This window comes from Podarcis vaucheri, assembly GCF_965113315.1.
Source record: "Podarcis vaucheri genome assembly, chromosome: 1".
Lineage (NCBI taxonomy): Eukaryota > Metazoa > Chordata > Lepidosauria > Squamata > Lacertidae > Podarcis > Podarcis vaucheri.
Genome location: NC_138759.1, coordinates 35,457,592 through 35,484,549, shown reverse-complemented (window position 1 = coordinate 35,484,549; position 26,958 = coordinate 35,457,592). Strand labels below are relative to the sequence as shown.

Genomic DNA, 26,958 nt, shown 5'->3' with positions numbered 1-26,958 from the left:
CAACAAGGTGGCAGCAGTAAATGATTTTGGTACACATGAATATGCTCAGGATATATGAATTAATGGAGTCCTCCTGGTTTTACAACATGTGAGGTTTGTTTTTTTAGGAAGAGGAAGAGGAGGAAGAGAATAAGATGTCAGAAGAAGCAGAAAGGAGGTTTCAAGAGCAGCAGAACCAGAGTCAAGAGGGCACTGCTGTCCATACGGCTCAGCCAGAGGCTACAACCTGTAGTACATTTGTAAATCTCAACTTTGAAACAGAAGGAGATCGTCCGCTTGTTGTGGAAAGCAAACAAGATATTACTCCAGTGTCTGCTTAGAACGAGAACGTTGCATTATAATTCTTTGGGTAGCATCCAACCGTCTCTGGTTGTCACTGGAACGGACTTCTGGTCATGCAGGAGGGTTTCTCCAGCCTCCCCTCCCATCTGCACTCCTGAAATCTGCTTTGAATGGCTGTAGTGGGGGGGGGGGGGAGAGGCAGGAGAGGCCCTTCTGCTTGAGCAGAATCTACTTGTGTGACATTGGTTATCACACCCCGTTTCTTAGTTGTCAAATGTTTGTAGGCTCTGTTATGCATGTTCAGTGGAATGTAACTTATTTCAAAGTATGGTCAGAGATACTTAACGTCTCTTCAGCCAACATCTGTCTAATAAAGGCTAAGACATTTTGCTTAACCTATTAGATTATGAAATGCAAATAACTGGTCCTGTGATCTATCTATGCAGAACAAGTGAAATGTCTTTCCTGAACATCTGGTGCCTTGTTGACAGTTGTGGACTGATCACTGTGCTTTTTTTGTTTTAAGGTCATTTTGCATTTATAATGTTACTTACTGAAATCTAGGTGAAAGTTTAGACTAATGGCAACTAATTCACAAGGCATCTTTGTGACTTAGTTTAATTTATTGTCACTGTTGTGTGCGTGTGTGTGTCCAGTCATATAGTTTAAAATAAGGTGACTTTGATTAATGCTTGGTAAAAAAAACACAACTGTATAAAAGAACTTGTCTGAAAACTCTGTCTCATAAAGGACTGTCCTGTTAAGGGGTCCCTAAAGCATGTTCTCATTGCTTAGTTGGAAGAGTAAGAGTAATATACAGAGTAAGTTCACACTGTAATCTCTGACTTTATTATGTGTGTTGGGAAGGATAGTCTGGATAGGAGATGGTATGCTGATAAAACGATGGCTCTAAATATTGGGTGTAGTAAAAATCAAAAGTAGTGAGGTATGCTCAATTAATTATTTTGCATACCCTTGCAGTGTTTTTTCATTCTGAGTTAAACAGACACTGTTTCAGTGACAGAACTTGATTTTTATATTTAAAATATTTGAAAATAAGTTTGAGAACTGCCTACTGCATGTCAACAAGGCTGGGTTTTCTATCTAGAAAGGATCTTGTCAGCACCCTGACCAAGGACTACTGACAATTTAACTTATATAATGAACCTTTTTGTGAGGACAATCCACACTAATTCTCACAAAATTCTGCAGCACAAAACTTTCCAGATGTCTGTGGATATGTGGCACAAAGAGATGCATGCAGAAAGCAGTACACCATGCAAAGCAAACAAAACCTTTTTTGGCTGTTGTTACACACTTTTAATAGCTTCTTCCACTGAGTCACTTTCTTAAAAGCTTGCTGTGCACCTGTATAAAATAGCCAGGAGTCAGGAAGAAACTATGGACTAAAAATTCATGTAGTATGGAAATAGGAAAAGTGTCACAGCAGTAGCCAGAAAAACTGCAGAGATATAGAACCACCTCATGGATCATGCCCTTTCCTTCACTGTCGCTATCAGGCATGTGGGAAGGAGGAAGTGTTTAAGTCTTGTCTGCCACACTATTTTTTTTATGGGAAGCTCTTCTTAACTTGAGAATGCTAGAACAGCTTTAACTAAACAGCACATCACAACCTTCTGGTTTTGTTTTTTTTTTAAAAAAATCTTAAAGGGAACATCCATTTTGATTTAAGAATCAGATTCCAAATGCCAGTTGCAAACTATGTGAAGCCTATATTAAGCATCTATTCAAGGCATCAAAGTAAATTATGAAGCTTTTTGAGTGCCCAGCTGTTTAATTACTTTTTGCCAAAAATGTTATTGCTTTATATAATAGGAAGGGCTTATTGTCATGAGGTTCTTCTATCATTGTGCCTTACCTTTACTATTTCTTTAAGTATATGCAAATGGTATGAAAGTGGGTACTTTTTCTTGTAAATGCATTAAATTTTATATTTAATATAATTTTAAATCAGTTGGGTTCAGAGTTGTTATTATAGGACTAGCAAACTTTTGCAATGAATGCAGCAGGCACAGGTGCCATTAAAATACCCAGTAATAGGTCCTGGGATTCTAGTAAGCCTATACATTTACCCTACTAAGCCTATAATCGTGTGTCTACTTAGAAGTAAGTTCCACAGAAGTTACTCCTGGATAAGGCCTTGGAGGGCTGCATGCAATTAAGACATCAGAGGTGTATTTTGACAGGATAGTCACATGTTTTGAGAAACACCCATGACTTTTGAAGCCCTGTATTTGAACAATTAACACCATCATGAGCATTTACACTAACTGCTTGTTATAGTAGATGAAGGTTTGTGATGCTGTTTTAGTAGGAGGTTTCACTATTATCCCTTTGACAGGTATTTACTTCCATAGTAGTTTTAAAAGAATTGAGCTGCACATTTGTAACTACAGTTCTACATATCTGATATTTCAGATATAAATGACCCAGAGATTTGTTTCTTTCGTGCACATGATTTGTTTTTGCAATGCCAATGTACCCAGTACAAAACCAAAAAGAGTATTCAAGACCAAATTATACCAGCAGGTATAATTTGTCTAAACTGGAAGATGGCTTGTGGGTTTAGGAATAATTTCAATAAACTTAATTTACAAGAAAAGTCTGTAAACGTTTAATTACATTTTCAACAAACAGCAGTACTCTTTTCCTTTTTTGCTTTAGAGAAGATCCATCTCACAAGCCTTATACAAAAGTTGTCCATCTGGAGCTACATGGAAGCTTCATTTATTTGGGTAATGAATACATTATTCAGCTTTAAATGGTCACTGTATCAGTTGGGCAGATCTCCATGGATACAGTCTATTCCTGTTAAATCATGTATCATCAAGATCTGTTGTGTTGTCATTGTCACTTGCTACAAGAACCTCTCTGTTCTCATAGGTCCAGAAGCCATTAAGATCAATTAAAATGCTAGTGACAGTGTCGCCTTGACTACTGTTGATTAAGTCCTGAAGAGAGATTTTGTAAGGATCCTTGGGCTTCACCATGTCAAATATTTCATCCTAGAAAAAGCAACCAAAAATTAAAAGTTTCTTTAATGGAAGTCGAATAGGATAAAAATGTTTGCACACCAGTACAAGGACTTTTTTAAAAAATCAAAATAATTAAGTAACACTTAATTTCACTTTCCCCTCATGCTTTGGTGTTCAATTCTAGTAGTAAAGCACATCCTGGCTGAAAAGGAGTGTAAACTGAACAATATACGAAGGATGTGTTCATACTTGCTTTCAAAATACAGTCACAGTTAATTCCTCTAGTAAAGTTCTTTATTGCAGTGCTGCTCCCACATTGTTTGAGTTAATTACTGAGCGGATAAGAATGAGACCTGTTTTATATTAGCAGCCAGCATAAAGAGCAGTGGTCATCAGCTCCCGTAAATAAATGCATTTTGGGGGGGATGGCAGTGACCTAGATTAAATTTAGAATCTGTATACACTAACCCGGGGTCAGCAAACCTTTACAGGAGGGGGCCAATCCACTGTCCCTCAGACCTTGTGAGGGGCCGGACCCCTTCCCAAAAGGACCTCCCCTCCCACTCACGCCGCCTTGTCTTCAGCAGCGTCATCCCCTGCCTCTGCCAGGGGTTCCCTGGGGTGCAGAGCCCATGCTGCTGCCACCACTTCCTCCCACTTGGCTCTTGACCATATGCGGCTGCCTAAGCGGGAGGGAAGGGGCGTTGCCTAGAGGCATCCGCAGCTTTGGATTGGGTGCAGGAGATTCCAGTGTCGGGTTGGCGGCCACACCAGCGTTGTGGAAGTCGGTCCCCATGCGGTGAGGCCTCCGCACCGTACTGGTTTAGCGCAGGGACTGACCGAGCGGGTGGTAGGGCCCGCAAGGTTCGCAGGCCAGATTAACAAGCCCAGTGGGCCGCATCCGGCTGGCGGGCCTTAGTTTGCCGAACCATGCACTAACCTAAGGGAAGATGTACAGCTATATTTATTTGCTCCATGCGACAGCTGTCTCCCAAGTGTTGATCTTTTTCAACAGTGGGTCTCGCATAGGACAGGTAATTTTTGTTGACGCCATGATAAGACTTCCTTACCTACCTGCAGTAAAAAGCTTGCCTCACAAATCAATTCATGTTTTCCAACTGACACAACGCAACACACACAATACAGCCACCAAGTGCATGCTGCTTTAAACTGTCCAAGGTGGCAAGCTATTTGCCTGCAAATAGCAAAAGGATCTATGCTGGCATGACAAAAGAGTTCTGGTTAAGCAGCTACATGTAGAGGTTTTACCCCTTAGTGACTGCTATGAGTTTTGGGGGCACCAGCTATCGTTTCCCCCACTTGTGCTGCTATTTATAGCCTCATTCATTAGGTGATGAGAATGAGGCATATGTCCAAGCATCTATCAGTTCTTCCATTCAACTTTCAAGATGGATTCAGAAATCAAAGTAGCAAAATGAAAGTATCCTCTAAAAAACCCCAATTAACATTACATGGATAATTATAATAAGTGAAGTATTTGCCTGCTAACATTTTTTAGGCAAGAGGCCTTCTAGGCCTGTTACTTTATACCGCAGAATGATCTCCCTGAGGGTTCTATTTGCCTATAGGCTAGATATATAGAATATTACTGTTTTTTCCAAAAACATTCAAAAATATATTGTACCAAATTCAATACTATTAAGACATTAACTATGGAATCAACATTCTACCACAATACTGCCCCTAGTACAAAGAAACATATACTCTCTCTCATTTCAGAAAGTCAGGTCTTTCTCATACTACTGCATACAAATAAATTTTGATAGAAATCTAACCTTGACATCTTGAAAAGAAACTGGTTCTTGCCCATGAATTTTCATCTGTTCTTGAATAGCCTATGGCAACAGGTGTAACATATGTTCAGAAAACAAGACAGCATGTTTTCAAATCCAAGAGAGCGAATAAGCTGTGTTACATGGATAAATAACTCTACTATGTGCTAATTCATACATATAATTTATAATATAATTCATACATTCTGTCTCCCCAGAATGGTAGAAGTATTCCAGGGTCTCAGGTAGAGGTCTTGTTCAGTTCCTGCTACCAAATATCCTTTGATGGCAGGTGCTGGGATTGAACCAGAGACCTTAAACATTCAAAGTATATGCTTCCACTGAGCCTTATAAGAATCTTGTCCTTTATCATCTGTTTGGAGAGGTATGCTGCCTGTGTTCATTCCCCTTGCGTGAAGCATAGGCAGGGAGTGAAATCTGTCCTTTTCTCTGAAGATCTATCAAAGCAGAAAGCGCTGACCATCTGTTCAATCTATGTGCAACAATTCCCAACTTCTAGCCCACTTTGAAGAAAAGTATTAGAACTGAAGCAAGCAGCAGGCCTATTGTTAAAATAGGCTTTTAGCCTCAAACTTTGAGACTAACTATAAAGTGTATACTGGAAGAAGAAATAATTGAAAGATGAAGGGCCAATTGATGTTTGTTATAGAAGAATTAATCTGTTTCATGCTGCTAAAAGAACACAGCTCTGGATGTATTTTAAACCTGCAGAGCATTTATTGTAAAAGCTTTGAAAGTGTTCCAGATTTTCTTTCTCTAAACCTTTAGTTGAATTATCCTACTCCTGAGTCATTAGCAGCAAAATACTTTGGTTGAGTAGGCACAGAATTGGAGGTGATCAATATTAAGGGGGTTAGCTTTTACAAACAAGACTGAATTGCTCTGATTGCTTTAATCTGAATGAAATATATACTTGTGTGGGATGACAGTGGAGTCACTATTTTATCTTCAAAATTCACAAAAGGACATGCCCCACAAAAAAAGGATTAAACCTGAAAGCCATTTTAGCACCCGTAAAAAGGAGAAGGGGATTTAAATTTAACAAACATTTCTACTAGATCATGTGGAAGCTAAAATTGTATCTCTAGTGGTGTAACATCCTAAGACTTAATATTAGCATCAGCAGATCTGTGAGACTGCTGATTCAGTGATCCTCTAAGAAGTACTTATTTGCTGGAAATAGTATAGTCACGGTTAGTTCATAAAGGTGTGTTTTAATAACAGGATCATCTGAGTGAGTTCCAGTCAATGAGAAAATGTAAGTTTACAAAGAGCCTGCTAAAACATGCAGACTATTGTATGAAAGCTGCCCTCTGATTATATAGGAACCACAGCTTATCCATTATTACTGGTAGACAGAATATATTAACATCCCATAGAAGTTAGCCATTAGAGGTCATCAAAGACTATTACCTTAAAAAGAAGAGTTGTACGGAAAAGGCAAAACCTGGTATTTAATTAAAATCACAGTGGTGTATTTTCTTTATGTAAGATGTGCCCTGAAAAGCCATTCTGAATTATTTCCCTTTCTTAATGTGAAGTTTTAAACATTTATATATTTCTTTAAAGTTGACAAAAACCTCACCTCAAACACTGGTAGTTTAAAGCAATTGCCTGCTGATCTCTAGGTAGAGGCACAAAGGCTGTAACAACACATGTACAAAAAAATGACCTACCTCTACAAAAAGGGACTTACCCTAAATAAATAATTAAGGGAAAAGACATTCAGGTATCCTTTGTTCTCTATATCAAGCAGCTTGAAAATATACTGCAGAGCGGCAGGTTCCTTTCTGTTTTCTAATGCAAGTACAAAGTCCAGGTACGTCTTATAGTCCTAAAAGCAGATGCAATCATGTTTATTATAGTCCACTTTCTAAATTGATTTTGCAAGCAGAACATAATTGGTGGCTATTTCCTTGTAGGGGAGCAGTTAGTTTTCATTGAAAGACAGCATGACTCAGAAAATGGCTGCTGAGAAAAAAAGGGTGTGCAGAAAATACATGCTTTTTTATTGGATAGGCAACATACCCATAGATTTCTATCAGAACTACTTGTGAGGCTGTCCCTTAGTCTGAACTGAACGAACATTTGAACAACAGCCTATCACAGTCTTCTAATGGCCAACCATTGTTCTAGTTCAACTAAAGCTGAATTCATGTGTTAGGCAATTAAATAATGTAGCCAGTTAATAATTTGCTGGTCAATCATTGGTTGAAATGTATCATACGGCCTAGTGTCCTAAATTCTATACATTTTACTAGAAGTAACATGCTGCAGCATATCTTATTGACAACACAGGTCTCCTGTTGTAAATTGGGTACGGAAACAAAAGCTATGTTTTCCCGTTCAGTTACCCGATTCCAGTTCTGCATGTACTTGTAAGAATTATCTCCCCCCAAAATGAGCAATTTTATTCAAAACTCAGCAGCAGCTTTCTAAACAATAACCTAATTGTATTTTTAACTTAGGGAGGTAGACAATGGCCACTTTGCTGATTGACAAGGAGGGCAAGGTCTTATAAATGTGAATTCTATATTAGCAGCTGCATGTTTGTGCTTCCAAGGCTGCTTGCTAGTTTCAATTTATAAGTTACTTGCTGTTCTTGCTTTTGGCATTAGGAGGTAAATAAGAGTCCACTGTCCTCCCTATCACAATGAGATTTTTTATTCAGCGAGCTGCTAAGTTATGAATTTGCAGTGTGTGGGTTTTTAGCTGCCATTCACATGAGAATTTTGCCTTCATTCTATTTTGTTAGCATGCATATAAAAAGTGGAGGAGTTCCAACTTTTTTTAAAAAAAACAACAAAACAAAACCCAAACACCACAACATTGCCTTTACAAGAAATGCAAGATATCTCTTCTATCATACATCTATGAGAAAAGTACCATTTCTCCATCATAGGTCAGGCACTCTTGGAAGACACGGTCCAAAAATACGTTGGTCAGAGTCCCTGTTCCATATCGAGAGAGCTCCTCCTTGCTAAGCATCCCATTGTGGTCTTTGTCAAGATTTAAGTACTGTCCTGCAGGGAGGGGGGGGAAGAAGGGGGTGGAGGGAAATGCAGTAACAATTTCTTGTGCCACTTCATAACAAATGCTTCGTGAACAAACATGCTACAACTTTTTAGATTTGTAGTAAGAGAACCTCTTGATTTCTACTGCACAAATTGGCAGGGTTTTTGTCTTAATGAAGATGGTTGGTAGTGGGGTTGTATAAAGCCATGTCATCTTGTAGTGACAGTACTTAATATTTACAAGTGGGACCTCAACAAAATGTTGCAGAATGGAGTGCTTCTATTCATGATTTCAGGCAGGCAGCCATGCCCTTTTCCAGGATAGGCCACTCCCCCGTCCCCTCAACACAGAACATTATATGGCCACTAAACATGTGTCGTTCTGAATAGGCTGTTTTAAGACCCTCTTTTAGGTTTTCTGTACTTCTGCAAACCTTTGGTTTCCCCTAAGCCTGCTGGTGCCCCCCTCTTGTATGAGTACTGTGAAGGTGCCTGCTTGATCTCAACAGGCAAGGAGTTCCACAGTGTAGGCGCTGCCACACTAAACGATCAAGTTCTTACAAATGCAGAACGGGTGTATTACGTGGCAGCTGTAGTTGTGTAGTCAAATGACTAGAGATGCGGAGTGCCAGTTAATGGACAAAGACCTGCATCTCCTGCCTAGGAGCACAAGAGGGCAGCATAACCCACCATGCCACAACTAGAGAAATGCTGTCTTTAGAAACTAGAGGAATTCCTGATTTGAAATCTGAGGTGTGCTAATAGCAAACACTGTGGATTAAGAGCTGTATAGGTAAGGGCTGAATGAAAAAGTTGTAATGATGCATTCAAACAAGATTTTAAGTAGCTGGCATTTACATATAGAACAATATATAAGGCCCATGAGTCAATCTTGCTTTTTTCTAGAATCTCAAATGTGTCGCTTATGAGCAACTTACCACATGGTGGCAGCATAGAACAGTACATCCATGAAGCACTAAACAGCCTTGATGTTTCCCACCCCTGGTTTACACGAGACAGGAATAAATATTTGCTAAATACTTAATCATACTAAATAGCTAATAAAAACTACTAAGATCACTGCAGGCAATTCAATAATCAATAAAAGCGCTGTCATCCTGCACTAGGGACTCCTTGGGGTTCCCAGGGAGTGGCCTTCAATGGTTCAGGCCTCCAATACAGTTCTTGATTTTTTTAAAAAAATTAAAAAATATATAAATTAACAGAATTCTTCTTCTTCCTCTTCCGGGGAGGGCCTGTGATGCATTTGTTTTTTCCTGGGGTTGTCCCCGGCACACGGTTCCCCCCTGGGCCCCAGCCTGCTGTTTTTGTGCTAGCCACCGGTGTGGTAGGCTCGGGGTCAGGCCTGGGCTAGGCTGCATGATTCCTGGAGCCCTCCCTGGCCTTCCTGGTACCCTCCTACCTCTTTCTCTTGGTGGTGGTGGCGGCAAGCTAGCGTCTGGCTAGCAGGGGGCTCCTTTTCGCTTTGTGTTTCCTGTTTGGCTTTGGAGGCCTCTGGGCCTCGGAGTTCCACTGGGCCACCAATGGGGTGCTCCCGGTCCTGGCAGGGTTGAGGCCATTGGGGGGGGGGCGCTCCGTGCAGCCTCCCTGGTTGTCGCATTGGGCACCCCAGTCTCCCTTCCCTGATCGTGGCAGCATGGAGACTAGCCAGGCAGCGCAGTTGGTGCTGGCAGTCCTCAGGAGCTCCGCACGGCCATGGCGGTCGCCATCTTGCCTCCTCGATCCCTGCCCTTATGACATGCCCTCATGGAAGAAGTGTATATGCAAACCACGGTGTCCTGACACCTAGCTGCAATTCCAAAGAGGTATGGCAAAAGGGCTCTTATTTGTACTATGTAAAATTATAGCCAGAACAAAAGAAAAGAAAAAAAGGAATATAAAAAATGTTTGCGGGACATGCTGCTTTGTGAGGATGTGACAATATGATGCAAATTCTTGTACATACCATAAACCCTCAATGCAGAAGGCGCAGAAAACCAATTGGTTTCTTGACTTTCTTTAGAAAGTTCCTCATCCCGTAACTGAATGAATATAAAAATATTGAGTAAGCCTTCAGCAAGTATAATGAGGAAACACAACAGGAAATGTAAATATAAATGTAAATCTCTACCTCTAATAGGTCATCAAGGAAACTGCAGGCTAAAATATCCTGTATTTTTATCTTTCCTGGAAGAAAAAAACAAAAACAAATTAACCCCCTCAAAATCACTTATTACTTAATGACTGGGATATTCAGGGGCTTCATCAAGAAAGGTTCCACTTAGCATGACAAAGGGGATTGAATGAAAGGAAATGGTTTTAATGTTTGGAAACCTTTAAGTCAATCAAAATTGTAAGAGAAAAACAAATGTTACTTTTAAACCATTTTAAATAAAACATTTGTCATTAGTACTTCATATAGTCTTGAAGAGCCAACACAGAGAGAATTACATTTAATAATTTTACTAACCGACCAAGTATTATTTCAGATGAATATATACTTTTAATAAGAAAGAAAAAGTACTCTGTTCAAGTATTGTATTCTCTTGTATTTTTTGTCAATTTCCCTTTGCCTTGCTAAAACATTATTCATAGGCTGCCTTTTAGGTCAAGACTTGCCCCAGTTTTACTGCAATATGGGGGGGGTGTACAGTAAGTCCAGCAGATGGGAGGAGATGGATGCAGCTACAAACAACTGCAGCTACAAGCAGCGTCTGGTCTTGCCCGCAGGGCAGGCAGGCTTTATAGAGCTGCCCCAGCACACCTTCCTGGTCAGCAGGTGTTGCCTGCCCACCTGCCCAGGGTCCTGGTCCCTGTTCCGCTTTCACTGCTCCTGGTCTGCAGTTCCCTCAGAGCCCAACAGGTGCAGTAAATGGAAGGAGATAGTCATCCAAACCTGGCCAATGATGGTAGAACGAAGGTAGAACTAAAATCTAATTATCAAGACAAACAAACAAAAAAGCAAAGCAAATTGAACATACCTGTTCGGAGAGGATCTAAAAAGAAGAAGAATTTTCTGACTGCGGTGCAGACATAGAATGAGTAAAAGGATTTCTCTAAACCATCCAACTGTGGTAATGTGGGGATGAGTTCCAGAATATAATTTTCTAAATCCTGGGAAATGAAACAAGAACATATCTGATTATGGTATAGGTAGGCTTACCATATTTCAAAAAGTGAAAATCTGGCACAAAGGCTTTTTTTTTGGCAGAGTTGTAGAGCTGGTTTTTTTTGCAAAATCTTTTTTTTAATGAAGTTTTTGAGCTATTTTTCAAGAAATTCGCCAAAAATCAACACTTCTGACTGACGAATCTCGTATGTCTGGGAAATTCCGGACGTATGGCAGCCCTAGGTATAGGTGTCACCATGACTTGAGCTGCAGCTGTTCACGCTTATCCTGTACTTTACAGTGGTCTGGAATGGACCATTTGTCTCTGGCTGCTTCCTACAGGCGCTGTAAGGATGCAACAAGCAAACACTAGTGAACGCTCCAGAAGAACCTGACTCTCTAGCGACCCTTCATGCCACATACCCTTCCTTCCTGATGCTTGTGCATGCTGAGAGGCTTCACTGCCACAAACATAACACAATACAAGATGTGGGTTAGTTACCAAAGCTTTGTCAAATAATATTCTCCTATCTAATACAGAGCAGTTAAGATAACCCTTGAGCTGTGATCCTTTGGAACGGAACATCAGATAGACTCATTGAACATCAGGTACTTAATATGCCAACTGCGTTAAGCAGAAACAGACTACTGTACGAAAGAAATAACTAAAGGAGAATATTGCTTACCTGAAACATTCTAGTTTGCATACATAACTGTATGTAAATACCTGATTACCAAATACATTCCCGCAATTCAAGACACGAAAAAGCACTTTAGTTTATGCCAGGCAACATGTTGAACGTGCATCACTTACCGATTCCCTGAGGTAACCTTGTCCAGCCACGTCGTATAAACTGAGACCTATTCTCGTTTGGTATAGCCACACTGTAAAACAGATACAGATACATGACAGAATCTGTTTTGAGGCAAAGAAAGCCAAGGGCAAAGTGAAACAAAGTATGATAATACGTTCAAAACAGAAAAAGACCCACCTTTCCTCATCACATAATTGAAAAACTGCATGATAGATATCCTTCCATAGGGATCGTTGTGAAGTAACTTAGCAAAGACTTTAGCTGTGAAGAACTGCCTGTGAAATAGAAAAGACAACAATTTTGAAGTTCTGCAGAGCCACTGTAAGTCTTCCATAGGTTCAGTCAGTTTCATAATTTACACATTTTCCTGATAATTATGTTGTGGGACTCTGATGTATGTGTGGGTCTTTGGAAGGGAGAGTACCATGATATACCTTGGGTGTATCATGGAAACATGGGACACAAACAGGAAACCAGCCCACTTAAGAAGCTCACAGATTCCACCTACACTGAACAGCAGTTCTGGAAAAAACCTAGTTAGTGCAATTCATTACTGCTTTTCGTTCCTGATCCAAATAGTAATAATTAACCAAAAGCCTAAGCAATGTCTCAGAGCCACATCCTAGTTTGAATGCTAATCTGACGTAAGTTCCAGTTCATGAATTACAGTACATGAACTTGCAGCAACCAAGCTCAGCAGCATCCCCCCCCCCCCGCCTGATTCACACCTGATTAGGCCTGATTTACACCTAGAAACAGAAGGCAGATCCTTATGGAAAGCAACTTCCCACCACGCAATGTTCACCACGCAAACAACAACAGTGTGGTGAAAAATCTAATGAACCAAGCATGAACCTATTCCACAGGTATGGCTTTCCATGTGGCTGGGTTTGCAGTTACCACTGCTGCACTGGGAAATATTGAAAACCACCATCAAATTGGGTTTGAGGTTGTGGACTGAACGCCCACATTGTTAGAGCCCCTCAGAAGGTGCTATATCCTGAAGAAATATTATAATAAACTCTGCAAGCATTAAGTCTTGGCAAAATGTATCCTCTTCGATACCTCTCTCATGTCATCTGCTTGATATCTGACTGGCTTGAGCTTTCACCTCAGTTCTGGTAAGAAGCTGTCCTATACTCACTATCAGGATGTTTCTGCCAAACACATAAAAACACTCTGCTGCCCTACTACGTACAAGGTCACAGCAAAAAAAACCCCCTTATTTTGCTACCTATAATGGTACTTCCCCTCCAACCACTTTACAGCTGCTCAAATGATGTTTTTATCAGAACTTCCTTCTGACAGCCAACAATATATCCTTGCAGAACTACGTGAATTTTACCGTGAGGTAGAATATGAGCAATCAGGGATGTAGAAAGGCTTAACTCATTCCTGAGGTACTATTTGCCCACTGCCACCAGTATCAGCAGTACTGTTGCACTGGTCCAGTCCACAGAGTTCTACTATCAGGCTCACTAGTCATCAGCCACTGCCACCCCCGGCTCTTATCACTGCTCCCCATAGCTGAATTGGTCGGAAGGCCATGAGGAGAGAACCCTCTCTGAAATCCTGGAGAGCCACTGCCAGTCTGTGTAGACAATACTTAACTAGATGGACCAATGAGCTTGGTATAAGGCAGCTTCCTAAGTTCCCGTGTGTTCTAAAGCTCTTCTAAAGAGCTGCCTACAAATTTAAAGCAGCATACAAAGGGAGAAATAAAAATTAAGTCGTAACAACCTGCAATTTGAATGTTGACCAAGACAATCCAGAACTCTTAAGATAAGGGCAGACTAGCCTAAGTCCTGAAAATATAGGTGCCTTACTTGCACTTGGATCCAGCTTTCTCACCAACTTTCAGGAAGCTTTCATAGTTGATCATTGCTTCATCTCCCATCATGGGTGATGTCTGATGCTTGTCCAGCAGAAACCACAAATTCTTAAAAGGGGAATGGAGGCAAAAAGTTAGGGAACTATCGCAAGATAAAATGATCAAGAATCGTTTACCTGAGATTAAGAAACACATTTTCATTTTTTTCCTTACTTGCAGTTCTTCGTTATCTAGTAGTTCTCTGCTTTTTCTCTGCAAAAAGACTGCTCTGGATTCTTCTCTTAGTTTCTGTAATAAAATTTCATCTTCTGCTGGCAGCTAAAGAAAGAAAGAAATGAATGTTATTTGTAGTGTGATACAACTCTACTGACCAGAACCCAGGCTGGGCAATTACAGTAAAAATTGCATGCAAACATGGTTCATGGCCGCAACAGAAATTAGTCGACTTTTCTTCAATATGCAAAGGTGGCAAAGAAAAACAGTAGACTGATGTGTATGTCAGCTGTCCCAACTATTTTTAAACTGTCTGCATGCTGGCATAGCAATAGTGAATTCAAACTCCCAAGTCTAATATGTGCCTAATATAGCTTTTATATAAACACATGATTCTACAAGTTAAAAATCTTTGAGTATTAAAGCTTGACAACAATATGCAAGGTCCCACCACAACAAAATGAAGCAAGCCTGCAAAATAGAACCAGTCCTTTTCACATCCTTTTGAAAACTCAAAACTACAATGTATAGCTCGAAACTGATTACATCCATGCTACAGGAATTATTGCATGAAGTCACTTTATTTGTAGGTTTGTTTTCTCTTCTTTTGACAAGCAGATGTGTCAAAATGGACATGGTAAATCTGATTTCCTGAACTAGCCCATCTCCACTCCATAACCAATGCAGCTTGTAGCAGGCAGTGGCTAAGAGGCAACAATGAAAAGAGGTTCTTCTCTTGCCAGAAGGTCAGGTGTGTGTCTCCTTCCCATTCCACCATCCTCTGAGGAAACCTCAGTAAGAGAAGACACAGTTTTGCTACATAAGATTGTAAGAAACAGCCTTATTCGGAGTCAGATCACTGGTCCATGCTGGCTGGGGCTGATAGAAGTTGTAGTCCAACTACAATGGGAGGTCATCAGATCAGGGGAGATTATTCTAAGGAGCCCCAGTTAGTCAATCTGATTTGACAAGGGCAGGGCAACCACTGTTCAGAAGCCTGTCGCCCCTGCACCTTTGAAAATACAGTATGGAAGTCCCTTTATGTTAAGAACTCTCAATTTTTATCCCACCTTGTGTACCCATTATACAGTAGGAGATCAACCTCCCTCCGGCTGAGTTGCTCCAGCATACCAAGGCAGAGGGGGGCAAGGATAATTAAAGACCAAAGGCCTAGTTATAGAGGAAAGTTTTTGCCTGGTGCCTAAAGACATACAAATGGTACCAGGTGAGCTTCCCTGGGAACAGCATTCCACAAACAAGAGGTCATCCTTGAGACTTCTCATGCAGGGGTCCACAAAAAAGGGCCTAATATTAAGTTTGCAGCATCTGGGTTGGTTCATATGGGGAGCAGCAGTCCTTGAGGTATTGCAGTCCTGAGCCATTTAAGGCTTTATAGGTCAAAAGCAGCATTGGACCTGGAAACTAATTGGCAGTCAGTGCAGTCAGGTCAGAATTGGTTTTATATGCTCAGTCCTTCCGGCCCCGGTGAGCAACCTGACCATAGAATTCTGTACTAGCTGAGGTTTCCAAACCGTCTTCAGAGCCCCACGTATAATGCATTGCAGTAATCTAACTGCAAGGATCTTTGGATTTAGGATTTTAGTCAATTTTACCAGCTTTTATGTAGTAATAAAAAGCTGATCATATTTATGAAGATTTTTGATCAAGAATACTATGTATTTGCTATTGGACAGTTCAAATAATGCGGCAAATTTAAATGAATTGTAGAATGCCTTGTGTGTAGCTGTATGTGCACATTCACCCCTTCCCATCAATAATCTGAGCCTAACTGCAAACCAGATTCAAACCTCTACTCACATTTGTAAGGCCCATCTATCAGATTTATGTGCACCGTCACCTGACATTAAAGTATATGACAAAATTTTCTGTGAATAAAGAATTTATTGCAGAAACTGAAGGAAAAGAAGAAAATTACAGAATCACTGGAAAGCATACAATAAAAATGACCATCGCTACATAAAGACAAAAAGCAACGCAAGCTGTAACACTGAGTGTATTCAAGTACATTTTAAAAAGTTGAAGAAACCAAAGAGGTTGACAGTCAGTGCAGAAATAAAAGAGGTAGACAGAATGTTGAATAGCACCAGTTCCATGAGCAGACCGTCAAAAGCACTAGCTCAGTCACATGGTGATTACTCTCTGTGGACCTGCTTCCTGGTAGCACCACCACGTCTCCTTGGTCTCCCTCTCCTCCCCCTTGAAGGCACCCCGAGCACCCATGGGCCTGGAAGAGATGCTTGCACTTCAGATGCTCTGGGTGTGTAGCCTTCCTGGTGTGATCGAGAAGGGCCAGGACTCTCCCCCCGGGCAGGCACAGGAGAGGTTTCTGTGGGGAAAGATCTTGCTGCTGAAAAGAAATCTATAAAATTGTGTCTAAGGAGATTGAGCTCTTGGCGGAATCGAACTATCTCGGCATCAGTTCTGTTTGTGTCCAGGATCCGTTGAGTCCTCTGCTGTTGCCACTCTTCCTGGCGAGCCCGGAGCTCAGCTTCAGCAGCCTGACGCTGTTCTCGCCTTGCCAGTCGCATCTCCCGGATGAGGCTGTTCTGAAATGAGCGCTGCTGTTCAAGGAACAGTCGGAATGTTGTGTCCATGGCCTCCCTTCCAGCTCTTATCTCCTCCAGCAGGCGGTCTATGGTTTCCTCCCTGGCCCGGCGTCTTCTAGCCCTCATCTGTGCCACCCTGTCCATAGCTGGCACTGGTTGCCTGAGTGCTGCCTCTGAGTCACCTATTGGTCTCCCTGTTTTTTGGGGGAAAGAAAACAAACAAACACACACACACAAATGATGAAGAAGCAAGAGTAAGAGTACATGAACACAGTTACTGTAAACAAAACACAAATTAGGAGGGAAGGAGTTCAAGGAGAGGGAACTTTCTGCGATCATGTCACTACCTCCAACTGGGTATGTTAGCAAAATAATTTATATTTATGGTTAGCAAATAAGAGGTCAGAAAAAGGAATGCTTTTAGTGGTAATGTCATTGGTAATATGTCTAGCCAGTCTTTGTAATTGGGACGCCTTCTCTGGTAACAATAGGTTGATTGATGGCAATAGAATATCCCACTATGATTTCATGTTTGCAAGCCAAAATAGTTTTAGTGACAGTTGAAACAAAAGTCCATAGTGCAGGTGAATTTTGTAACCGCCTTCTTCAATCCATGATAAAGGATTCCTTTAGAAAGAGAAGCAGAAGCTTCATCCAGCAAAACCTTGGGCCTGTCAGCAGAAATTAGGTTAAGGACATGACCAATTTGAAGACACTTTACTATGGAAGTGAAATTAACTACGTGGAAGAGCTGAGGAGGAATTTAAAAGACAACTCTAGCCATCACCAAATATAGTAACATGATGAACCCTCCTTTCTTTCCATACATTGTTAGATTAAAAGCCTGAAGCAAAGAGAAATAGAAGCTCAATTACAGCAGTGGGTATTCCTTCAGAGAGAAATGTGGACAAATGATTAAAAAGACTCACCTATGAGTACTTTGTCCTGGACTCCTGCTTTTAACCTCTGTTCTGAATTGCAACTGGTTGGCAATAGTTGTGGAGCCTGAGCAGAAGCTGACCTGGCAGGCATTAGGGTGTCTGGTTCTTGGAAAGCGAATGGTAGTTCTTCCTCCAAGGCAGATGCAGCTGCCACTGTGCTGGAGGAAGATGAAGAAACAGGCTGCAGGGGCAGCTGAAAGGAAGCAACCTCTTCAAGTTCAGATTCCACCTTAATCTTCAGCACCTCCTGGAGGGGCTGTGTGGCATCACTGAGTCCTTCAAAGGTTGCTTCCATCTCAGAGTCCTCTTCCACCTTCCAGGAAGTTTCTGGTATAGGTTGCCAGGAAGGCCCTGGTTGAACTGTGGTAGTGGAGGGCTGGAGTCTCATAGCCTGACTCACTGAAGAGGGGCCAGTTTCTGTTTCTCCTCCACAGATCTCATCCAGCTCCCTGAAAAAGCGACAGCGAACTGGCGTGGCCCCTGCCTTGCCCATAGCATCCTTTGCCTTGCGATATGCTTTGCGAAGATCTCGGATCCGGTTGTTGCACTGGATTCGCGTGCGTAGGAATCCCTCCTCAGCCATCTTCTTGGCTAGGACAGCATACAAATCACTGTTGGTGGGCATGTTCTGAACCCGGCGCTGGACCAGCAAGGTATTCCAGTGACCCAATAGAACTCTGGTCTCCTCATCTGTCCAGGTGGGGCCACGAGGGGCCCGACCAGATGATTTGGATTTGCCTTGCAGTTCTCCCTCCATAACAGTTGGGAATGGTTCCTGGAGAAAAAAGGCAAAGTGGTCTCTGCAGACTGAGTCCAGGGCAGAGATCTGCACTGTGTGTCTGTGCCTGCAGGTCTCAAACAGCTCTGTGCTGCAAAGTCACTTCCAAAAGAAGGGACAGCAGAGGAGAAGAGGAATCTCCCAAGTACTTGCCATGCTAGATGCAATGAACAGAGGGCATAATCCCCAAGAGAATGGTTAGCACATGAATGTTTTGGACAGGGTTTTACAAAACCCAAGAATTTGTGTTAACAAATCTCTCAGTCTAACTCAAATACAAGAACAGGGTTTCCCCCTACACCAAGGTAGGCTTCTTTCCCCACACTTGATGTACCAAGAAGCATGAGACAAGAAACCACAGGATAAACTGTCCAAAAATGTAACATGAGACAAGTCCCTGCCAAACAGGACAGATGCTTCCAGCGTACCAATCTATCTGAATAGATGTTCAACAGCATTCAATTGAAGAAAAAGAGGTGCAGACATTTGCACAACAGAGCAACATTGCAATCTTTGAAATACACTTGTGCTCCCTCCCTGTTGTCCTTCCGCCGACAGGTGAAGACTTGCTTGTTCCAATAGGCTTTTGGGAACTGACTGCTTTTAATGAAAGGGCTGGTGCCATGCTGTTTTTATTGTAATTACTGGCATGGTTTTAACAGATTTTATATATGTGAAATTATATCAAGGTTTATTATATCAATGTTTAATTGCTTCTAATGATTGTTTTTTCTGTTTTTAATGGCTCTTAATTTTACCTGGAAGCCACCTTGAATCCCATTTTATATATGTGTATAGTTTTAATTCTATCAATGTTTAATTGCTTTTAATGATTCCCCCCCCCCCCGTTTTCAATGGTTCTTAATTTTATCTAGAAGCTTCCTTGAGTCCCATCAGGGAAAAAGCTGGGGTACAAAGATAAAGATGATAAAGCCTCTCCTCATCCAAGAGGGGAGGTGTTGTGGGCGGGACGCGATTTCTGCGTCACGCAGGGGGCATTACGCCCCCTGCCCCACTCACCTGGCTGGCGCATCACGCCCACAGGTAAGCGCCCAATCGGGCGGCTTGGAGGGGGCGTGGTTTGCAGTTTAACTTACTGCTGTGCTAGCCATTCCGCCTCATTTTCCGCCTTCTCGTTGTGAGCACTGGGGATGGAAAACTGATGCTGAAGCCTCCCTCATCAACAGTGCCAGGTTACAATCCTACACCTACAGTATTTCCCTGAGAGTGAGCAACAGAGAAACTCAATCGGACTTCCTTCTGAGCAGATATGCATAGAATTGCAGTGTTAACTTCACAAACTCTCATGAGTATTGTTTGTAAGAAAGACCTTCTAAGGGTAAATTGGAAACCTGTGGTGGACTCACCACCATTGGACATTTTTATGCAGATGTTGGATGGTCATGTGTCATGGATGCGTTAGTTGAGATTCCTGTACTGCAGGGGGTTGGACTAGATCCCTTGAGATCCCTTCCTACAATTCTATGATTCTATGTTCCCTCTTTCAGTAAGAAAAAAATAGCATGCAAAACATATACAGTGACAAAAGGTCTGATTATAAGAATGACACAGCAGTGTAAATAATATTCTATTTGGTTGAACATTAACATGATTTAGTGGTCATAATTGCACATTTATTCTGGAAATATCTGAAGTAGTATTGGTGGGAAACTTGATTTAAATTAATGATTTAAAGTGGCCTTTTATTGCTTATTTAAATCACACTGATTTAAAAGGCCACTTTAAATCATGTATTTTAATCAATCCACCCTGTTGAACACATAATGCAAAATGGTTAAAGCTTACTGGTGAAACTTTTAACAGGCCCTCTTTACACCACAAACCTGTAAGAAGCAGCTGCACTCATCAGCGAATTCACTTGGACAAGTAGTAGAGGATTAGTGTCCCACCCCCCATCCAGACACGGTATACATAGACAAAAACTGTAATTCATTATCTCAGTTTACTAAGACTGCAGTATTATTCAGAATGGATAGCTAAAATAACATTGGCTGCCATGTATACCTGCTTGTTTGCTAATACCACTGAGGGTGGGGTGGGAGCTCTACTGGTGGTACTGCTGTTAGTTAAGCCATGATATGAAGCAAACAGAGGGGGTTCCGTTTCTGTAATGGTGCCCGCTCTATGGAACTTGATCCCCTTTGAAATAAGGCAGGTACTGGCTCTGATGAGCTTTTGATACCTGCTTGAGACCTATAAGCTTACCTAGGCATTTGAGGGTTACTAATTTCCACCTTTGAATAGGACACATTGCTGGCTACAGCTGATAGAATTTTACAGTGGTTTCATTTTTTAATATTATTCTACCTTACTGATTTTTTATTTTTTATTTGCAAACTGCTCTGAGATTACTCAGATGGAAGAAGTGTGTGTGTGTGTAAGAATTAATTATTTGGAGTAGAATCTATGAGTCAGCCACAGAAAATCTTAGTTATGGAAATCTGTTTTAAACAACACTTTTGTGCAAAACAAAATAGAGTAGGATTCCTCTCCTTGGTTATCTAGGCTATTTATGTCAATGGACTTTGTAGTGAAAGGAACCAATTAATGTGTGTGCTTAATTCCCTTTGGGAATATGAAACTAGCAAATTGATTCCACAAAACAAAGGTTAACACTTTCCCCCTTTTAAACTGGAGAGCAAATGAGCACTGAAAACCATACTTACCCTATAATAAAATCGTGGTATGCTCATATAGGATGCACTGGCATTTTTCCTCCCTCCTTTCCATTCCAGGTAGTATTTTGTAAACAGCTCCATCTCTTCATCCTTCAGCTCTTGATCACTCCTTTTAGCTAGTTAATGTAATATGGGATGCATTACATTTCATAGCAAAACATACTTCCATATGCAAAATATTTATTTCTGCTTTTGTATAATTATGCCAGAGACTTGCAGCCAAATGATTTGTCAAATACCTGTTTGAAACATACACACAAGCAAACACTCTGGCTTCTCTGCCCAATATTCTCTCAGTCTCCAAAGCAACGTTGGCTGCAAAATCCCTTCCTGCTAAGAGCATACAACAGCTCCCATGAAAGCTTTGCCTCCCAGAGTGACTTTTCACTTTGTCCATATAAGCTTTAGTAATTATTAAAAAGCTATTGTTGAGCTCTTTCCCAGAGCTGTCAGAATGTTCTACTACATCACAACAGCTGTGCTAACAGATTGAGAAGGGTTGCAGGTTTTAGGGCAGAACAACATATTATTTCTATTTACTTGTAACAGAAGTCTGATGGATGCTTTGAGACACACATATATTTGTAACTCTACAGGTAGAAAAAAACATGTCATGGTGAGTGGTTTAGCCAGTGGAAGGCGAAATTAAGAATCTCCTCTCAGAGCTATTTTCCTCCTCTCAGAGCAATTTATAAATGGTTTTTTCTATAAATTGTGTCCACATGTAGTTCAGTCCCTTGTCAATTTTAGAATTCCAGTGTCAATCTTGCATAATATTTTATGCATTTTAGTAGCAACCTCTCTTAGCCATTTAACATAGAGAAATGCAATTCTTACAGTCCCATAGGGAGAGGAACACTGAAGGCCTTTTCTAGCCTCTTAAAAGGGAGCTGAGATAGCACAATGAATCAGTGTTAGAAACTGGGATAGAAAAGCTAGGAGCCAAATGGCTTCTGGGACCTGGGTTGTGGGCGCCAAAACAGAATGTCTAGTCACCACGGGGAAGGGGGGTCGGCAACACTTTTTATTTATTATTTTGATAAGCATGAACTAATACACAATTCACATAAGTGACACACTGTTAATATCACATTTTTAGAAGAAATTGTTAATACATGTTTAATTTGGTGTTTACAATAAAAATACTGATATTGTACTTCAGTTTTCAAAATACTCTACTCTTTATTGTTAAACTCCTTAACATTTTGTCTGTCCTTAACATATACTTTGAGGCTTCAAAGCACATACATTTCAGTAAACCTTGAGTGTCAGCCAGGCACAAAAAATGGCACCCACTTTTTGAGGTGCTCGCAAATGTGCCTGGTGCCCTGCTTGCAAATGGTGATCAAGTTTTGAGGTTACCTGGTTCTGTATTCTGCCACCCTTGGAGGCGCAGTTGGAGGGAACACAAGAGTAGGGCTTTGCAGCTGCAGCAGATTATGAAATTCCCTCCTGAAAGGGGTTTGGCTGGTCCTTTCTCTTCTGACTTTTGGGTGGGTATGCTTTTAATGTGTTTGGAGTTCTTTAATCTCCTGATGTGGCACTATAGTTTTTTAATTGACTCAATGCTCTTCCCCTGTCGCTGTTGTGTCTGTTTTTATCTCCTCCCTCTTTTTTATTTTATTTGTGTTTTAATTGGGGATCTGCCTTGGCGGCCTCAAAGGCGGGGCAAAACTTTTCAGAAATAAAAGGAAAATCCTAGCCTCATGTACCATGCATTGCAGGGGATTGGCCTACATGACCCATTCTTTCAACTCTAAATTTTATGATTCTACCATCCATTTTAGGAAACAGCAAAAATACATTTTGTTGTAGATCAGTTCAATTTTTTATTTTTTTACAATATATGATACAATAAATCATCTAACATAAATAAGTAAATATAGAATAGGAAAGCACTCAAGTGTGACAATCCCTAATGGTCATGTAATCAAAGCCATTACATGGAAGGAAATATCAGCTGTGGGTACCATTCACTGGCTCTACCAGATTGAGATGGACTAGGAAAGTACTTTCCCTGGGGACATGGAATTCTAAAGTTCTCAAAAAAGTTACTAATCTGCTTCACCCAAACAATCCTCTGAAAGGCTTTCCGTTCTGATTCAAAGAGTACTGTATATCTCACACAGCCTGATGAGCTAGTCTAAACATAGGGCCCAAGACAATGTAATGGCGTAAGCAACTGCTTTTGGTAAAGACAACACAAATGCTTGTAACAGGGGTAAAGATAAAGGTACCCCTGACCTTTAGGTCCAGTTGCAGATGACTCTGGGATTGCGTGCTCATCTCGCTTTCTAGGCCAAGGGAGCCGGTGTTTGTCTACAGACAGCTTCCGGGTCATGTGGCCAGCATGACTAAGCCGCTTCTGTCAAACCAGAGCAACGCACGGAAACACTGTTTACCTTCCCTATTTATCTACTTGCACTTGACGTGCTTTTGAACTGCTAGGTGGGCAGGATCTGGGACCAAACAATGGGAGCTCACCCTGTCGCAGGGATTCGAACTGCCGACCTTCCGATCGGCAAGCTCTAGGCTCTGTGGTTTAGAACCTTATTTGGCCAGAGGGCTGCCCAAAGGGTTGACTGACCTTCTGAGAGCTATGTGACAGTGATGGGCATTGCAAAATGAACAGTCACTAAGAATGCAAGAATAGTCAGGCTGGATCTGTCAAAATACCTATCTCATCCTAACTAGGCTTCCAGGTGGAAAAATCAAAATTGGAAACAGAATTGTTAGACCCCAAAGTTAAGAATCTGTCAAGAATGTATAACTTGCTGTTGAAATGGAATACTCAGATGAAACGGTGAAATCTGCTATGATTAAATGGGCACAAGATGTTGGACATAACATTATGATAGCTGACTGGGAACAGTTATGGACCACAGGTATGAAGTTCACGGCATGTAATGCCTTAAAAGAGAATCTAATGAAAATGATCTACAGGTGGTACATAACACCAGTCAAGCTTGCAAAAATCTACCATTTGCCCGATAATAAATGCTGGAAATGTAATGAGACTGAAGGTACATTCTTTCACCTTTGGTGGACATGCCCAAGGATTAAGAATTTCTGGGAGATAATTTATAATGAAATGAAAAAGGTATTTAAATATACCTTCCTGAAGAAACCAGAGGCCTTTCTCCTGGGCATGGTCGGCCAATTGGTGCCAAAGAAGGATAGGATTTTCTTTATGTATGCTACAACAGCAGCAAGAATACTTATCGCAAAGCATTGGAAGACACAAGATCTACCCACCCGGGAAGAATGGCAGATGAAGCTAATGGACTACATGGAATTGCCGGAAATGACTGGCAGAATCCGAGACCAGGGAGAAGAGTCGGTGGAAGAAGATTGGAAAAAATTTAAAGTATATTTACAGAAATATTGCAAAATTAATGAATGTTAGAAGGATGCTGGAATGAAGCTATATGGCTTTAGCAGAAATGTTATAAAGAATTAAGTAAAAATAGATTGTCAATGGGCCAAAGTGGAAAATTTAAGGTTAGATTGTGTTAAGATAAATCATAGAACAAAAATTGAGAAAGATGGAAAGGACTTGCTGAAACAGCTAATTGAACTAGAATACAAAAAAGGGAGGTGTGAGGAGGTCGATGAAACAGGTAAATGAAAGATAAAGATACGGAAATATTGGATGTGTTTTTAAATGTTTTGTTTTTCTTGTTGTCTTGCTGTATTGTTTTTTGTTTTTCTCTTTTTTTTGATGTATTGTAAGGTATTGCTTTGTTTTGTTTAATTTTTCATTGTTTCTTTCTTCTTTTTTCTGTAATCTTCAAACCTCTAATAAATATTATTTTTAAAAACAACAACAAAATACCTATCTCATCCTCTTCTCACAGTGGCCAATCAGAAGTCTATAGTAAGCCTACAAGCAGAACAAGAGGCAATAGTACTCTCCCACTTGTGATTCCCAGCATACTGCCTCAGACAATGTGTGTATGCGCACACTCACTGCACATAGAGACCACATCGTCAGAGAGGTGGGCTAACACATTCAGACATACATCCCACCCTTCAGCCGATCAACAGAGGAGCAAGGCTGGGGATTCCTCCCCATCTTGTTTCCTCAGTGTTAAGACATTTTAGCAATGGCACCACATCAGAACGAGAAGAGATGCCTTTGAAAGGAAAGCAGTAGACAGGAGGAAGAGAAAAGGCACACATTTTTGTTGCTTGATTTTGGCAGAGGGCTGGTGGACCACAGAAAGCTTTGTATGTTAGATGTGGCCTGAAGGCTTGCCACTTCTGGCCTATAATGTCACCATTATAATTCCTCATCATTGGAGGGAAAGTGATGACTGTATGGGTGTCATAGGTAACTGCAGTTATTTATCAGTGTCACATAATACAGTTACAGGTAGGTAGCCGTGTTGGTCTGCCGTAGTTGAAACAAAATAAAAAACTTCCTTCCACGAAAGCTCATACCAATAACAAACTTAGTTGGTCTCTAAGGTGCTACTGGAAGGAAGTTTTTTATTTTGTTTCGACATAATACAGTAGCAGCTATCTAAGAGCCACTCTAGAACCATGTTGGATTTGAAGACTGAGTCAAGCTCCCATCAAAGATGTCCTGTCACAATCTTAATTCCCAATATATAATACTGGGTCCGAAACAAGAAAACGTTAAAGCAAAAAAATATGAACTGCAACAGAAAATCATTATGGCCTAATAGTAACTGTGAAAAATTATTCTATGCATTAAAAATCATCATGCTAAGAGTAGGCTTGTTTCCTCCACACATGCCTGTGGATTGAACAGGAATTTTAACTTGAATTATGGATTGTAAACGCAAACCCAATGACAGTGTAGCATACTAATAGAAACAAAAAACTGCTTGGTCTACAACTGTGTTTCCTAAACCTGGGTATCCAGCCAAATGCATAACCAGGATTTTTGTTGGGGGGGGGGAGCAAAACCGACACAACTGGTCAGTTAGTTACGGTAAGTATTCTTGGCTATGCACATGTAGCCAGCTGTTCTTGGACTACAACTCCCACCATCCTTAGCTAGCAGAAGCAGTGGTCAGGGATGATGGGAATTGTAGTCCCAAAAACTCCCCCCAAAAAACCCTGGTCAAGAATGACTATGTAGCAAGGTGCTGTCTTCCATTGGCAGGTAAAGTTAGTTAATACAGATGGGGTCCAATGTGGTGTAATTGGCATTGTTCTGGACTTGGACAAGAGACATCTGATTTCAAATCACTTGTGATGCTCTGCCGGTGAAACGGGGAAAGCCATTACCTATCTCAACTTCACACCTCAAGAAGAGGCTTGTTGTGAAGAATGAGAGAAACCCATGGAAGGTGGCCTAACCTCCTTGAATGAGGGTTACGACAGAGGTAAGGCAGGGGGAAAAATGAATTATAAGAGTAATAAGGTGAAATAAGGGAGTCAGAAAACCGCCAAAGGCAGAGAGCATCGCTATTTCTGTTCACTCGGGGGCACCGCTAACGAAGGGACGGAATCCTTTCAGGGTGGGGACTGGAAACTCCAGACTTCCCTGAAAGGGCTGCGCGGAAGGGTCGGCGGCCCGGTGGCGGAAGCGCCAAAGGCCAGCAACCGGCCTCCAACGGTCAGTTGGCCATTCCGCCGCCCGTCGGTGAGGGAAAAAGGAAGGCGCTGACACTTGTCCTTGTCCTCCTCCTCCCGCCTCACCGCTATAAATCCCTGCGCGCGCACTCACGGTCGTTGCTGGCGGCCAAGCGGCTCTTCAGCGCCTGCTTCCAGTCCATGTCCCGCGATACTCCCGTCCCAGACGACCTATCAACCGCTCTCCCGACAACCGCCGCCGCCAACAGACCAACATCCGGGAAACGGCGCCTGCGTCACGTGACGGCAGCTCCGTTGCCGCCATCTTGAGTGCAGGCAAAAAGAAAAAAAG

At 41.4% G+C, this 26,958-nt stretch overlaps 2 protein-coding genes across 4 annotated transcripts in view; one reads left to right on the top strand and one right to left on the bottom strand.

Annotated features, from left to right (window-relative positions):
- Window positions 1–2,905, top strand: part of FAM177A1 (family with sequence similarity 177 member A1) — a 13,053-nt gene extending 10,148 nt beyond the window's left edge. The window contains exon 5 of the mRNA XM_082213908.1: window positions 108–2,905. Coding sequence (XP_082070034.1) covers window positions 108–320 — 213 coding nt within the window. The 3' untranslated portion in view covers window positions 321–2,905. The remainder of the gene's footprint in view (window positions 1–107) is intronic.
- PPP2R3C (protein phosphatase 2 regulatory subunit B''gamma) lies at window positions 2,894–26,958 on the bottom strand. 3 transcript variants are annotated; one of them, XM_082213590.1, is made up of 13 exons: window positions 26,761–26,913; window positions 21,048–21,175; window positions 14,075–14,179; window positions 13,857–13,969; window positions 12,208–12,305; window positions 12,030–12,100; window positions 11,088–11,220; window positions 10,238–10,293; window positions 10,073–10,148; window positions 7,979–8,115; window positions 6,789–6,926; window positions 5,075–5,134; window positions 2,894–3,308 (listed from the first exon to the last, which is right to left on the bottom strand). In XM_082213590.1, exons 1-13 carry the CDS (start codon window positions 26,807–26,809, stop codon window positions 3,120–3,122), a joined length of 1,353 nt encoding a protein of 450 aa, XP_082069716.1. In that variant the 5' UTR covers window positions 26,810–26,913; the 3' UTR covers window positions 2,894–3,119. The 3 variants fall into 3 exon arrangements, with proteins under 3 accessions (XP_082069716.1, XP_082069714.1, XP_082069715.1); XM_082213588.1 differs by lacking the exons at window positions 2,894–3,308; window positions 5,075–5,134; window positions 6,789–6,926; ... (5 more) ...; window positions 12,208–12,305; window positions 13,857–13,969 and adding an exon at window positions 17,571–18,357 and having other exon boundaries at window positions 14,107–16,835; window positions 26,761–26,958; XM_082213589.1 differs by lacking the exons at window positions 2,894–3,308; window positions 5,075–5,134; window positions 6,789–6,926; ... (6 more) ...; window positions 13,857–13,969; window positions 26,761–26,913 and adding exons at window positions 17,571–18,357; window positions 26,319–26,743 and having other exon boundaries at window positions 14,107–16,835.

Excerpts from the sequence above, each read along its gene's own strand:
- PPP2R3C (XM_082213588.1), bottom strand. The coding sequence starts at position 26,809 with ATGGACTGGAAGCAGGCGCTGAAGAGCCGCTTGGCCGCCAGCAACGAC. Across the intron at positions 18,358-21,047 it reads TACCACGATTTTATTATAGG|GAACCATTCCCAACTGTTAT; the intron begins GTAAGTATGGTT and ends TTTTTTCTCCAG. Across the intron at positions 16,836-17,570 it reads CCAGGACAAAGTACTCATAG|GGAGACCAATAGGTGACTCA; the intron begins GTGAGTCTTTTT and ends CCCAAAAAACAG.